At 37.3% G+C, this 16,312-nt stretch overlaps 1 protein-coding gene and 1 pseudogene across 4 annotated transcripts in view; both read left to right on the forward strand.

Annotated features, from left to right (window-relative positions):
* Positions 1 to 6,717, forward strand: part of WWP1 (WW domain containing E3 ubiquitin protein ligase 1) — a 158,236-nt gene extending 151,519 nt beyond the window's left edge. For all 4 annotated transcript variants that reach the window (XM_077167131.1, XM_077167133.1, XM_077167132.1 and 1 more), the window contains 2 exons: positions 113 to 185; positions 5,771 to 6,717. In XM_077167131.1, the coding sequence (XP_077023246.1) occupies positions 113 to 185; positions 5,771 to 5,870 (173 nt within the window). In that variant the 3' untranslated portion in view covers positions 5,871 to 6,717. The remainder of the gene's footprint in view (positions 1 to 112; positions 186 to 5,770) is intronic.
* Positions 6,718 to 6,840: 123 nt separating this feature from the next.
* LOC143688810 (eukaryotic translation initiation factor 4B pseudogene) lies at positions 6,841 to 11,961 on the forward strand (annotated as a pseudogene).
* The last annotated feature ends 4,351 nt before the right edge of the window (positions 11,962 to 16,312 follow it).

Genomic DNA, 16,312 nt, shown 5'->3' on the forward strand with positions numbered 1-16,312 from the left:
CTTATAATATGAATCTCTTCTTTATTTCAGTTTACCCATATCATTAATGTAGTATGTTGTTGCTTAAACCAAAAAGTGTAAATATAAATTTTGTCTTATACTTTTGTTTTAGGAAGTAATGGGCCTCAAAAATTTTGCATAGAAAAAGTTGGCAAAGAAACCTGGTTACCAAGAAGCCACACGTGGTAAGTACAAGAATCCTAAAGAGGAAGATGAAAGCCAGAAAGAATCAGTTTAAATATATAAAATCTAGTATTAACTGCTTATTCATTAAACAGTCATAATTTTACTTTTGAGGATAGATTGATTAATACAGTGTTCTATAACTAAATACTTACTTTAGAATGATTTCTAGTTTGCTAATAGAAGTATTTGAGAAATATAGCCATTGATTCAATAAATAGTATGATGTATGAAATAAAGAGATGTGTCCCCTGCCTTCTACAAAGCTGGTATCCCAAGGTGGGGACACAAATGATAAAACAGGTAAATAAACATAACCAGCTACAATTTCCATGAAGTCCCTTGGAAGGAGATAAAAAGGATATAGAGAACAAGTGGAGGGAACCCCTCCTCTAATTAGGTGTCAGGAAGATTCTTGAAAGGAATGTTGTTTAAGTTGAGTTTGATAATATCATGTTGAGGAAAGAAGCAGAGAAAGAGCATTCTTTGTACACATGGTTATTTACGAAGACTCTGAAGTGGGAAATAGTTTTTCAAGGAAATGAAAGATAACTTCATAATTGGAACTTGGTGAATCAGGGGAGAAGACCATGAAAAGAAGTTGGGAATGCAGGCAAGGGTTAAATGATATGTAGTATCTTACAGATTATTATATGGAATTTTTATTTCATCGTAAGGGCAGTTTGAAGAGTTTTAAATAGCAAGTAATGGGATTCAAGAAAAATCATTACTGGCAACAATGGAGATAAGGAATTAGATGCTAGGGTAAATGAAGGGAGATTAGTTACAGAGCTATTATAATAATCCAGGCAATAGATGATTATTGCCTAGAGATCAGCAGTTCTTTCTGGAGGTCAAAACTATTTTCATATTAAGTTGCACTTAGATGGTGCAAAAGCAGTGCTTGGGTATAACTTGGTTGAGGCCTTAGCATAAATCAAGGCAGTGGTACCAAACTGTCATCTCTTTATTCTTCCCCATCACATGCTTATAGTGTAAAACAAAAGAAGCCAGTTTCATTAAAGATTGTTTTTATGAAGCAGTAAATGTCGTTAGTCGCATTAAATTTTAATGTTTGGTCAGATGTGTTTTTAATATTCTGCCTGACAGAATGAGAATTATGGGTAAAGCACTTCTGCATACTAGAGAATACAGAAGTTGTCTTGAGGGAAAGCCCTTGGGCATTTATTTGCATTGGAAGCTGAATCAGCTTGCTTTTTTTTTTTTTTATGGAATACCATTTTCCTTGAAAGAGTGGCTGACAGGCACACTATGTTTATTAGGACTTGGATATTTCACAGACATTTTCTTGAAATTTAATGAAGCAAGCCTATTACTTCAAGTAAAACGACATCATTTGTTGGCAATGATAAAGGTTGAGCTTTCAAGCAAAATACAGAATTTTGGAAAACTTACATGTGCTACTATGAACAGCTTCCCAAGGCTTTTCTGTTGAGATTGATGGTATTTACAATGAGTGTGATTATTTTTCTGTATATAAATTAAATGTTAACATTTGGGAAATGTTTATAACTCATTGAACCAATCTTTCTAAATGACCAATGCATGATGTTATAAAATCATACCTGGGTAGAAGATTGATTCAGAGTTCAGGATAAGCCAATGAATTTTGATGTAGCAGAGTATAAAAAGTTCTCTGATTGATTTCAGGCTCCATATTGTAAAGTAACCTTGTCGAATTTAGTATGGTATCAAAGAATAACATCCCCAATTAATTTTAAAGGTGATTAGAATTCTTCCCCATTTTCAAAAACATGTATGTGTGGCGGTCAGATTTTTGTATACTGAAACCAAAATAATATAGTGCAACAGACTGACTGCAGATGTAGCTAGAAGAACCTAGATGTCTTCTACTAAGCCAAATGTTAGAGATTTACAGAAATATCGAAGGCCTCTCTTTTCACATTTTCATTTTTTGGAAAAATATTCATATTTTTCATTAGGTTATGTTTTCATTTCAGAATGAATGATTGTTTTAATTTCTAATATGGTAAATATCAGCCAGTATAACCCATATAAACAAACGCTCTTTGGGGTTCTCAGTTTTTAAGAGTGAAGATGGGGGGCCCAAGATTAAAACATTTAAGAACCTATGGCATACATTAAAGTGGTGGTTCCAGTGGAAAAAGGGAGATTGTCGAGGCAAGGAAGAGTTAAAAACTGAAGAGGGATATTCTTTAAGATGAAAAGAATAGGACTTCTGAGTGCAAATTAAGGAAGTGGCCTTTGATAGCAATAGAAATACTTCCTTTGTTGTAAAAGAAGAGAAGTCATTGAGTGTAAACTAAAGATAGGTTATAGATGTTGTCAAGGGAAAATAAGTTATCTGTTGGTTTCTATTTTCTCTTTTGAGGAGAAAGAATGGGAAAGGCAAGTTTTTACTAGAGAAACTTCGCTAAGAATGCTGGGCAATATTGGATCTAGTAGTTCATTTAAAGTGCTATCAGTCTACCTTAATGCATGGTTCCTGTGACCCCCTGAAATTTTCAGTTGTTAAGTGACAAAGAATGAGAAGACAGGAGGTTGAATTCATTCAGGGATTGAGTTTTCCCTGGTAAGTTCAAAAGAGGAAGAAGAGGATCTGTGATATTTAAAAGTATTTGCAAAGTAACAATTATAATGGACTGTGAATAAAGAAAGAAATGAGGACAGGAACAGGCTGAGGACAAGACAGGATGGTGAAAAAGTTGTGGGTTAATAAGTTCGCATTTTAACTGAAATTAACTTGGACAGAGAGGGTCAGATAATTGGACTTTTTAAAAATGGAAATTTCCTTTCCTGGTGATGGCAAGGGGTCAGTAGCTGAAGAAAAGTAGAGAAATAACTTACTGAGCCAAGAAGGGCAAGGAACTGGGAGACTGTATATGGCACTGCAGGCCATCCATGTGAATGAGAATATGAACCAGATGCCAAAGCTTTCAGTTAATGAAAGGAGTATGATGTTGACAGATGGTAGCATTATATTCACAGAGAAGGTTAAATTGTTGGATGGCATGTGCCTAAGAGGAAGAATTTTGTTATTTGGCAGAAGGCCAAATGGATGTTTCAGATTAGCCACATTAAAGTTAAGGCAAAAAAAGGAGTTGTTAAGACTAGTAAATTGTGAATTATATAACAACTTCAAAAGAACAGATTGGAAAGATCTGAGATGGATTTAATGCAGATCAGGGGAAATACAGATAATATTGGGATGAGTGTTTGGGTGATAATGGATGATCCAGAAAAGTTTGCAATTTTAGCAGTGACTAAGGTATGCAGTGATGTAATCTATGATGGAATTAGTCTTGATTCTCAGAGGAAGAGAAGTTTGCAATTTTAGCAGTGACTAAGGTATGCAGTGATGTAATCTATGATGGAATTAGTCTTGATTCTCAGAGGAAGAGAGGGCAGTGAGTCCTGTTGTCACCTTAGTACTTTGCTTAGAGATGTGGTAGATTTTAGATTCCTCAGGCTCTATACAGTGATATAGCAAGTCAACAGAGTACTGTTTCCTCAAGCTATATCAGAAATATTAGTCTCTTCCTATTTTATAGACAAAGTTGAAGTAACAAATTTGATTCAAGCACACATATCATTCTGAAAGAGCTACAACAAAAAATTAGTATCTATCGATTCCTAGTGCCTGCCCATGCAAAAAAAAAAATTAATATCTAAAGTGATACTAAAAAGATGAATGGATTTTAGTACATCCATGTACTCTTGCAGACCAGCACAGAACATGATTAATGTCTTAAACCTGCTTTGGATGTTTTCAAGTAATCCACTTTCCTATTCGGTTCAGCTCAACATTTACTAAGTATCTATCTCTTACAAAACAAGAGATATCATTGTTAGGAAAATACAGAGATGACTCTGCCTTATAGATTTTAAAATTTAGTGGTAGAAACCAGTCATAATACAGAGAAGATTAAAATAAATGCTATAACAGAAATCAAAAAGAACTTATGGATGGGACATTAAGTCTGTAGAAGATATTCAGGGAAATCTTGGAGAAGGTAAGTAGCATTTGGACTAATCCTTGAGGAATAAATGAGATTTTCATAGGCAGAAAAGGATATTCCAGACCATGGGATCCATAAGAGCATGATCAAAGAAACAGAACAGTCTGTCATATACTTGAAGAACAATACATAAATTGATGGAGACTAGACTACAATTGGAAGCCAGCAAAGATCTTTGAAGTGTGGCATAAATTGGCTTATCTTTATAAAAGGGTACCTCTGGCAGTGATATAAACTAGATAGGTTGTGGAGAGGTTTAAAAAAAAAAAAGTTGGTGATTTGACAGGCTAGATGTGAAAGGTATAGTGAGAACTAGAAAGTGACTAGTTGTATTATATGGGAGTGTATTGAAAACTGAATTTTTTTTCCTAACGAAGGCTAAGTATCAGATTCTATCTTCAAGTATGAGTTTAAAATAAAAAGGAAAGAGTAATATATGGACTGTTTAATTACTATCACTGATATATTTAACTTCTTTTAAAATAGGAGAATTAAATGATCTGTGAAGAACACTGAATTAGCTGTCTTATTTCAAAAGAATCTTAATTTTCAGTTTTTCTTTTAAGATTAGAACTTGTAGACTCTTACATGGGATTGGGGACAGGGGCAGAAGGAAAATGGTGGGAGTGGTAGAAGGGAACCTGGATAATTCCAAAAGAGAAAATGAAAATAAAAAAGGCTCTGACTTGCTCGGAGGCTTTACTAGCCTACAAATCCATGTTGGCAGCCAAAATCCCAGTCACTCGAATCCTAATGCAACCAGTTATATGTCTGACATTTAATGACAAGATTAAATGTCATTCCACTTTTGTAAACTGAAAAACAATACATTGATATTTTAAGTATTGTAAAATATTTTTCTGTTTTCATCAGTTAATCTCAGAGGGGAATTGAATTTGGCAGGATTGAAAAAATACCATTTTAGAAGAGATTATACATATGGTGAGGAAATTGTTTGAAAAGAAAAAGTATATAATTGTTTTTCTTGACTGTCTCCATCCCAGAACGTAAATTCCATGAGGACAGAGACTTTATAGTTTTTAGTCACTAATTACCAGCTCCTGGAATAATTCCTGGTATGTAATAGGTACATAACTGAATGAAATGGACTCTCCTTTAACCTAAGGGACTTATGGCACAATGTGTAAGCTATAGTAAGAAATAGTATACAAAAGATAAGATTATTTTTTTTTGTTCTCCCTCGTGCAGAAACTTTATTTGTATATTAATTACTATCATTGTCCACTCTAAGCATTCCTAAGTTAATGATTTTCAACCCTTATCTACATTGCTTTAATTATTGTTTTTAATTCCAGTTTTAACTGGAATGTTTTTAAAACATTTTTATGTGTAAGTTTTAAATTTGAATAAATTGCTTATCAGGAAATTTTGATGTTACTATTATAACATATTTTAGTAGAAAATTGTCAGGTTACTTTTGGCAGAAATTTCACATATATAGTATACTTCCTCTATCCAGGTTTTGAAATGTGCTTTAAAAAATATTGCATTAGAAATATTTTCAGAGTTTTATTGAAAACACATCTGATTTTGTTTTTGTTTAGTTTTAATCGCCTGGATCTACCACCGTATAAGAGTTATGAACAACTGAAGGAAAAGCTTCTTTTTGCAATAGAAGAAACAGAGGGATTTGGACAAGAATGAATATGGCTTCTTGTCTAGGAGAAGCTCTAACATTTAAATACCCCAGCCAAGAAAAATTGCACAGATAGTGTATATAAGCTGTTCATTTGTACAGTGAATTTTCTGAATCTCTCAAAGTATGTTTTCCCATTCTTCCACAAAAATATGCAAAACAATTCATCCTTTTCTACTTTATTTATTGTTCCCTTGAAGTGACTGATCAGAAAAACTTCATCTTTAAATTTTGAAACAAGCAAGAGACTTTATTAAAAATAATTATATATCTATATAAGCATATCTGATAGTGGCTCTAGTTTTATAGAGCTCCAATTGTATTAAACATGACAGCTGTTCATTCAAAAATATTTGAATTTGCTTTATCTTGTTTCTATTATCCAGGGGAAAAAGTGCAAATTATTCCATGTTCTACTCCCTTATGCAACATCTGAGGGTGTTTAGTTGCATGGCTGTTCAGGAAGGTATTAAGGGCTTAGGCCAAATCTTACTTTGAGTATGTTGAGAAATGCTGCTGGCTTTTTTTGAAGACAGGTGCTTAAACCTGTCAGTTTGTTTTAAATAAACACAGTAGTTGAAAATCTTCCCTCTTTGCTACATCAGTAATACAAAGTAATGAATGAAGTCTAATATGCATAAAAGTCATATACTAGAACTGATGCCTATTTGGTGTATTATAAAAATTGGAAACAATTCATCAAGCAGCATAGAGGTTTGTTTACATGTTACTTTGGAATGCTGGCATTTGTGGAATTAAGAATTAGGCAGTTCTGTACTCTTGTTTCTAAATCTGTAATGTTCTTTAAATTTAATTCATAATAAATTGATGTAATTTGATACTTAGGAACACAAAGTAATATTAACTTTGCTGCTTTTGTTTGTGCTCAACATTTTGGTTTTATGAAACCAGATGGACTGAAGATTTACGTAACCATTTGAACACTCAAATATGAGACTAATGATTTTCTATTAGTATTTATATATTTCCACCCTTTTTAAATTCATGAAAACTTTATGTATCTCAATTAAATGAACATATAAAAAATCTTTTGGCAGGCGGGCCATGGTGGCTTAGCAGGCAGAGATCCCGCCTGCCACGCTGGAGACCTGGGTTCGATTCCTAGTGCCCGACTGTGTAAAAAACAAAAAATCTTTCGGCCTCCCATTCCGCCCCTTTTACATAAACCAAGTTATTTTTTTCCGAAATAAAAAACACATTTTCTTCTTCATTATTAAGGGCATTTGCTGAATTACAAAGATGTATAACAAAATCTAATGTGAATGATATTAATGCTACTTTTAGCAAACTGGGCTTCCTTACTAATACAGAAATTTAAATTTCCATTTGTATCATGCTTTCAATATGCACTGTAAATTTCATTAAATTAACTTAAATTTTTTAAAACCATGAAACTGACTTCTTAGAATGTAATACCTGTAACATACTTCACTGCTGATACTTAAGGAAAATACTAGTGTACAATTTAATTTCCCTAAACAATAGTTTTTGTTTTGCCAAAATTTTATTTTTCTACATATTAACTTAGATTGTGTTCTGCATTTTTATTCAGAATTCATAGTAAAGGTTAAATAAAAGCAGTGATCCACTTGGTTGAATAGATTCCTTTTCCAAATTCTAATTACTGACACTCTTTGGTTACTTTGAAACCCAAAGAACTTTTTAATGCATGTGATGGGTTATATAATAGATGATGACAAATCTTCAAAGAAAAGGACTGCTTGAATAGAACTTTATCAAACACAAAGATGGTACCATTGCTGTATGAATTTTGATATGACAGAGGAATTACTGCTCATCATTCAATGGAGGTATATATGACAATATCATTTAGTACGTTTATTTGAAGCCAGCTAGGAAATGGCTCTTAGGTAGAGTTCAAGAGACCAGTTCTCTCCCTCTCCCCTCCACCTCAGTGTAGGAAATTACCATATATCCAAGTGAGGATAGACCCCAGCTTTCTGGAGAAGGCTAGTTTGGAGAATTTATCATACCCAGTTACCTGCAGGCAGAGTTGTGTTACCTATGCAGTAGCAGTCAGAGAATCTAGATAAATGTGGCCCAACTCTCACCTTTTCTTCTCCCTTCCTATCCCTGTTGAGCTAGCCACAAAGAAATTAGACATTCAGGAGGAAACAGGCAGCCTTTGCGTTCTCTCTCCCTCTCCCAACATGGCAGCCTCAGCAAAAAAGAAGAATAAGAAGGGGAAAACTATCTCCCTAACAGATTTCCTGGCTGAGGATGGCAGAACTGGTGGAGGGAAGCACCTGTGTTCCCAAACCCAGTCAGCTGGGCTGATGAAACAGACAACCTGGAAGGAGATGTTTCAACCACGTGTTACAGTAACGAGGACGATGTACAAAGGGCACCTCCAATTAACCGTTCCATCCTTCCCACTACTCCTTGGGCTGCTTGTAAACCCAATATTGACTGGAGCCATCTTCCCAAATCGCCATCCTACACTGCTTTTCTAGGAAACCTGTCCAATGATGTGACAGAAGACTCCATTAAGGAACACTTAAGAGGATTAAATATCAGTGCAGTGCGTTTACCACGTGATCCCAGCAATCTAGAGGTTAAAAGGTTTTTATTATGCTGAGTTTGAGGACCTGGATTCCCTGTTCAGTGCCCTGAGCCTCAAGGAAGAGTTTCTAGATAACAGAATTTAAGTAGACATTGCTGATCAAGCACCGGATAATGACAGAGATGATCGTTGTTTGCTAGGATAGAAATCGGGGTTCTGACAAAACACAGACTGGAAATCCTGTCCTGCCACAGATGGCTTTGATGACTAGCTGCCTAGAAGAGGTGACGATAGCTTTGGGGAAAGTAACATGATCGTTATGATTCGGACCGGAATCATGATGGATATAGTAATGGTTATTGTGATGGCCCACATCAGGATCACTCTGATGATCGAGGCAGCAGACACTATGATAGAGGCTGTGACTCCAGGACAGGCAGCGACAGAAAAGCATTTGTTAGTGGGTATGGCAGGGATGATGACTACAGAGGAGGCAGGGACTGCTATGAAGACCGATGTGAAAGATGGGATAATCGGTGGCGGAGCTCCAGAGACAATTACTCTAGAGATGATTATAGGTGTGATGACAGAGATCCCCCCCACAAAAAACCAAACTGAATCTAAAGCTTTGGAGTATTCCTAAGGAAGATGATTCCTCTGCTAGCCTTCCCAGTCCAGCAGAGCAGCTTCCATCTTTGGAGGGGCAAAGCCTGCTGACGCTGCTGCTAGAGAACGGGATGTAGAAGAACAGCTATAGAAGGAACAGGAAAAATTGCAGCATTAGCTGGATGAGCCAAAACTAAAATGATGGCCTCAGGAAAGACACCCAAGTTGGCGAAGTGAAGAGACCCAGAAACAGTCAAGAACAGGAAGTGAGTCATCGCAGACTGGCACTTCTGCCACATCTAGCAGAAGTAAGATCAGGATGCACGAAGGACAGAAAGCAAGAAATCTCTGGAAAATGAAACAGTAAGGAAGAAGATTGTCACTCTCCAACTTCTAAGCCTCCCAAACCTAATCAGCCTTTAAAGGTAATGCCAGCCCTTCCGCCAAGGGAGAATGCTCGATCTCAGAATTCAGACACAGAGCAGCAATCCCCTACAAGTAGTGGTGGAAAAATACCTTCAGCTCAACCATCTGAGGAAGGACCAGCAAGATGAAAACAAAGTAGATGGGGTGAGCATCCCAAAAGGCCAAACGAGAACTCTATCTATGGTCCAGAAGATGGAGGGAGCAAAGACCACTGGAAGAATTCTGATAGGAAAGATGGCAAAAAATGATCAAGACTACAGATCTGCACCTGAGCCAAAGAAAATCCAGCCTCTAAGTTCAGCTCTGCAAGCAAGCATGCTGCTCTATCAGTCAATGGTGAAGATGAAACTAGCGGGAGGGTTAGACCGAATAAATCTCTACATCCTAGTCTCACTCCATCCTGGAACATTTGAGAACAAATCAAACCTCTATCTAGACAAGACAAAATAACACACACCATCTCCTGGAGACCTGTTCTAATTTGCTAGCTGCCGGAATGCAACACACCAGAAACAGACTGGCTTTTAATAAAAGGGGATTTACTTCATTAGTTCTTCAGAGGAAAGGCAGCTAACTTTCAATTGAGGTTCTTTTTTACATGGGAAGGCACACGGTGATCCCTGCTGGCCTTCTCTCCAGGCCTCTGGGTTCCAACAGCTTTCCCCGGGGTGATTCCTTTATGCCTCTCCAAAGGCCTGGGCCGAGCTGCAAGTGCCGAGATGAGGTATGCTGAGCTGCTTGGTCTGTGCTATGTTGCACTCTCTCATTTAAGCACCAACCAATTAAGTCAAACATTCACTGCAGCAGGCATGCCTCCTAGCCGATTGCAGATGTAATCAACAACAGATGAGGTTCACATGCCGTTGGCTCATGTCCACAGCAATAAAACTAAGCACCTTCACCTAGCCACCTAGGTGAAGACAGACACCTAATCTAACTACCACAAGACCTTACTTAACTTTTTTTTTAATGAAATGAAATTCTTTTGCATGCTTTTACCGCCTGTAGAGTATTCAACTAACTGGGGTATTGCCAGCATAGCCAGAGAGAAAGAGATGCACAGCTTTTAAAGGAAATTGTGCATTTTTATGACAACATGCCTGTGTGATTAGTCTCTGAGATTTAGTCTCCAGGAGGCTGCCAGCCCCTCTTAATTTAATCCAGAGCTTTTGGGGCCAGCCTAGGGGAATTACTTTATTTTTACCCGCCAGAGGGGTAGTTGGGAATGAGTCCACAGGCCATGAAAGAATAGGACTGCTCTGTGACCAAAATAAATGTGAAAGACATGGTTTGAAAAGCAGCTTTGGGAGGTGGTGAAATATTTTATACCAGATAATGGGGCAATGGTGTGCCCTCCAATAAACACATTTATGGTTACTTCTTGGAGCAGGAAGAACTTAAGGGTCATGGGAATTCCCAGGTCTTTTATGTGTCCTGATTTTGCCCTTTCTAAACACTATCCTATATATTCACATTCTTTTGAAACCTTGAAGCTTTAAAAATTGAGTCTCAATATCATTATCCTGTGTTCCTCATACTACCTTTTACTGTCTCCTTCCACAAAACTGCTTCTATTTAAGTCACATACCAAATCTCTTAGATATTTTATATCTCAGCCACTGGGGGCTGTCAACTGAGGAAATCACTGCTTTTCTCAGGCAAATTGGCTCCTTGAAGTCTTGACTGTCCTTCCCTCCATCTGCTTCTTTGACCCATTTTACATGTCAGAAAACTCCCGAATTAGTGGTCTCAGATGGTGGATAAGGGCGGACAAATAGGGACAGTTAAATTGAGGGACATTTCTTCAAACCTTAATTGGTTTATTTTTACTTCATTTTTTACTAGTTTCCTCCCCTTTCTACTGAAATTCCACAGTTTGGGTTTATAATGGCCTAGAACCAAAGTGCGTGTGCATGTGTGGTGCATGTGCGTGTGCGTGAAGCTTCTCTTGAAAGAATCAGTGATGGAGAAAAATATTTAACAAGGTTGTGGTTTCTCATGCAACAAAACTGCATAACATCCCTGCATTTGTGTGAACCTTTATAGGGGTCAGCTTGTTAGATGGTGTCCTTCCTACCATGGATAGTGTATTGGTACTTGCAGAGAAATGACACCTTAGTCTCTTGTTTGCAGTCCTTTCTCATGCCAATCCTAGGTTAGACCCTGCCTAGCAATGTAGGACGTTGGTTTGCATGTGCTACAACAGTGGACATAACGAATCATTTACCCAATGGACATAAAAGGTATTCCAAGTGAATTTTAAATTATTGGCATGGATTGGCTAGCAGCTAGAAAGTGGGCTTTTAGAGAAAGATTCCCAAGGGTGAAAGGTTTGTTTGTTTGTTTTAACTATTTGCTGTAGATGATGAAAAGGCAGGGTTTGCCCTCCATATCTACTCTTCTTCCAAATAGTTGTATCCAAAACTGTTCTTTCCGATACCCCTACCTTCCTCCCCCTTGTTAAATCAACCCATTTGTGTATTATGTCCAGCTCCTGAATACATGTAAAATTTGTACAAAAATATCTTCTATGCAAATGATTTGTAATCTGTAGACTTAATACCTCAGAGATGTCTTGAGATGTAAAATCCCCATTCTTTTGAGTTGTGGGGTTTTTTGTTTTCTCCAAATAAATCTGGATTAATACTACTATTTTATTTCAGTGACACTTCTGCCACTTGCAGTTAACTGGCCTAGTGGATGGCTTGGAGCCACAAGATAATTTCATCCACCATATCAGTTGTTGAGTCTCTCGGGAAGAAGCTACAAGTTTTTTCTTCAGTACCTTCCCCTCCTAAACAGAGTGAAAGGCTAACAAAAATCTTTTTCCCTTTCAATTAACCATCTACCTCTTTTCACTCTGAAAACTTGATAAGATGGTATGTGTCAACTGTGTTGCCAGGCAACTTTGCTTCTGTTAAGGATCATTTGACTGGTAAGTTGCATCTGGACTGGGAAAACTCCAGAGACTTGATTAAAGCCACAGCTTTTTGAGTATGTAAACTCTTGTAACTATATTTCCTTTATGAAGACCCTGGGCTATCATCTGGGGAGTTGACAGTTCTTGGAGAGCTGTTACTGCAAGTCTTCTACTGAGAAGAGGCCTGAAACTACACTGCTGGCAAACTATGGTTCCTGTCCTCTATCCTTCTGAGTTGGTAGAAAATGTGGTCTCTTCAGTCTTGTTGAGTCTGGATGTTTAGTTGAACCCTTTCTCCTGGTGGAAGCAGAAGTAAAACAGAAATCTTATGGAAGTACATGGTTTCTCCTATAACACTCCCTAGCTTTTCTTAATCTGTTAAGCTTAATAAACCAAACGTGAGTTTAAGTGAGGGGTTTTGTTCTCCCCTTGGGGCAAAAGCCCAGTTCATACTAGAGGAGTCCTCTACCTTTATGGGGCTCCTTTGATACTTTAAAGGGTATCATCTTTAGTCACAAGACAGATACAGTTTACTGCTCTCAGCAGGCAATGAAATGACTCTGAACCAAACATTCATTAATTTAAATCCAAGGCCATTCCCTTGCATCCTAGGCCAAAAAATAAAAAAGCTACCCCTTGACAATCAACTCACATGCTTGAAACACCAGGAATCTCTTTCAACACGGCCCAGAAAAACTCCACAAAAAAGATCATCATACATATTAAAGGCACAGTTGTACCACATTCATGGTGGGTCAGTTGAGAATCCTCATAGACACTTTCAACCAAAAACCTTACTCGGGTTATGCTACCAAAGAAAAACTTGCTTTAGAAATTAACACCAGACCATGGTGGCTCAGCAGGCAGAGGTCTCACCTGCCATGCCGGAGACCTGGGTTCACTTCCCGGTGCCTGCCCATGCAAAAATTAGCTTCAGAATTGAACAGCTAGACCCTCATTCCAAAGAACAGAACCTGAGCAGGCCTTAGAATCAAGCCAAGCCCACAGGCAAGACCCCTGCAGAGATTCAAGTTACAGAAGCCAGACAGATAGTGCTGTTTGGCCTATACATCTTCTCAATTATGCATTTACGTAAAGGCAATCAAGAAAAACCCTTACCCTGGGATTGATTCTGGAGAATGACTTGCTAAAGAAATTGGGGGTTTGGAGTCAAAAGCCCAAATTTGGTGTCACAACTTAAGATCTACATTCTATGTCCAAAGAAAAAGAGAACCTGGTGAGATCCTAGAACAAATACAAGACAAGGCACAAGATCTCTGAGAAGAAAAAGTTCAAGGTATAGAACCTACACAAAATATCAACCTCACTAGCAACTGTTTTATTTCTCTGGAGCCAGAATGAAGGGGCATAGAAACAAGTTCAGTGTATCAGATGTCATCGTACCGAGATCCAAATCTTTCTCACTCTTCCTAGGAATGCATTCTTCTCTGAGACTGCAAGTTAAGCATTCTGGTAATGGTTTGCAAGTCTTCAGGAGGCAGAGACAGGTCTAAGAGGCACGCAACAGCGCTACTCACCCAGCTTGGATCTAGAGTTCAACAGAGTTTGAGGACAGTGAAAATAAAACTAAATCCATATTTTTAATCATCACAGTAATAACCGGTTCAGACAAAACTCATCAATGGGTGTAAAACTCTCAAAATGAATGTTTTATGAAGAACAGGATATGTATTGTCTCAAAGAATCTACCCATGGATTCCTTATTAATTACAAAAGGAAAATTGGTAGATTTGTTTTGGAGAAACCTAACAGATTCTACCTTACACAAGTGCTCGAAATTTGCTTTATCAACAATAATCAGACTGAGGTGAGGTGCCTCCTGATATGAAGCGTCTAAGAAAGACACAACATCCTTTCTGCGGTATTAATGCAGAAAGTACACATGCTTAATTTAATCATGAAGAAACACCAGACAAGCAAAACTGAGTGACATTCTACAAAGTAACAGCCCTGTACTTTTTGACAATGGATTGAATAATTGCAATAAAGATGGAGAGATAGTATACTAACTCAGAAAGTCTCCTGAAGAGTTATCTTCTATATGTAAAATGGACATAAATTCAGACACCTGTTTATGCCTACAATTCCTCTCCAAAGATGTTCAAGAAACTGGTAACATTAGGTATCTCTTTTTTTATAAATGTAATTTTATTGAGATATATTCACACACCATACAGTCCATTCAAAGCACACAATCAGTGGTTCACATAGTTGTACATTCATCACCTGATCATTTTTAGAACATTAGCATTACTCCAGAAAAATAAAATGAGAAAAGAAAACCTCAAACATCCCATACCCCTTAACTCTCCCTCTTACTGACCACTAGTGCTGCACTGTACCCAATTTTAAGACTTGCAATAGAGTTAACTATGACCGTGTTAGTTAACAGAACAAAACATCCAAAAGTAGATCCATACAAACACAGGCAACTGACTTTTTTTTGTCCCCAAATAGTTAATCATTATCAAAGATCAGGGCTACTGGATTACGGTTCAACAACTATTTCCATCTGGTTATTCTAATACTAGACACTAAAAAATATGTAGTCAGTTATATGTTATAGCCTATTTTCTTTGTTATACCTCCTCCATCTCATCAACTATTATACTAGTTACCTCCTAGGAAGAGAGGTGGAAAATTGAAGATAGAACTGTTTTTTTACTTTAATCTTTTTTGGGGGGGGTAGGGGCAGGCACCAGGAATCAAACACAGGCGAGAAATCTGCCTTTTGAGCTACTGTGGCCCACCCACTTAAACCTTTTTTTATACTGTTTGTTGTAGTACCAAATATAGGTGTTTTGCTTTTTCTGTTTTAATGATGCTTATTTTATCAATAAGAAAATGAGGCTCTAGAAGTTTTTACAAAAGTCCACAGCCAGTCTAAAACCTATAATTAGAAACTCATTTGGGAAAATTTTGCTATCAAGGTAATGAGAGGTGTGAGGTTCTTGATAATGTCCATTGTTCTTCTCATATCCTCATAATCAGGAAGGAAATATATTCACAAAATGAAATATATCCACAAAATGAGGTTATAAAATCATTCATAGTCCACTCATAGTGTCTGTGGAGAAGACAGAACACTACAGACTTCTGCTTACCTGTATGTGGTGAACTGAACATCTCAAACTAGCAGTCAGCTCTGGAATTTGCACAGGAAGAAAAATGTGAGAGGACCTCAGGTTTTGCTCTCAATAGTAGCAGGTCTCACCACCCTGAGAGGGAAGATGCCAAGAACCAATGTGAAACCTGGCCAATCCAACTCCTGAGAAGTCAGCAAAGGAAGGCTTGGTGGTAAGGGGAAAAAAAGCGAAGGCAGAAACTCTAAAAGGGAACCAGCAGTCATAGTCCTGGTTATGTACCCCAGAGAAATGAAAACTTATAAGGTCTACATAAAAACCTGTACGTCGTGTTCATAGCGCTTTTATCTGTAACAGCTAAAAAGTAGTAACAGTCAAAATGTCCTTCAATGAATGAGTGATAAAACTGGTACATCCATAAAATGGAAAATGAATATTAGAAGAAATGAAGTATTGGACAGGTCTCAAAGGAATCTGCTGAGTGAAAATAGCCAAACTCAGAAGGTCTCATACTATATGATTCTATTTATATAAAATTCTCAAAATTACACAATTAGAAATGGTGACTGGGGGAGTGGAAGGCAAAGGGGAATGACCATCACAGAGTAGAAGAGAACTTTTCGATGATGGAACAGTTACATACTTTGATTGCAATGGCACAAAAATTCACACATGATAAAACTGCATATAATTACATGCATACCCAACTGAGTACATATAAAAGTAAAATTTAAGAGTTCTACAGACTGCATTAATATCTATTTCCTAGTTTCAGTATTATATATATATATGGTAAGGTAAGACCAGTGGGAGAAACTGGGAAGGGCACACAGGATAAAAAATTAATAA

This window comes from Tamandua tetradactyla, chromosome 6 (genome assembly GCF_023851605.1).
Source record: "Tamandua tetradactyla isolate mTamTet1 chromosome 6, mTamTet1.pri, whole genome shotgun sequence".
Classification (NCBI taxonomy): domain Eukaryota; kingdom Metazoa; phylum Chordata; class Mammalia; order Pilosa; family Myrmecophagidae; genus Tamandua; species Tamandua tetradactyla.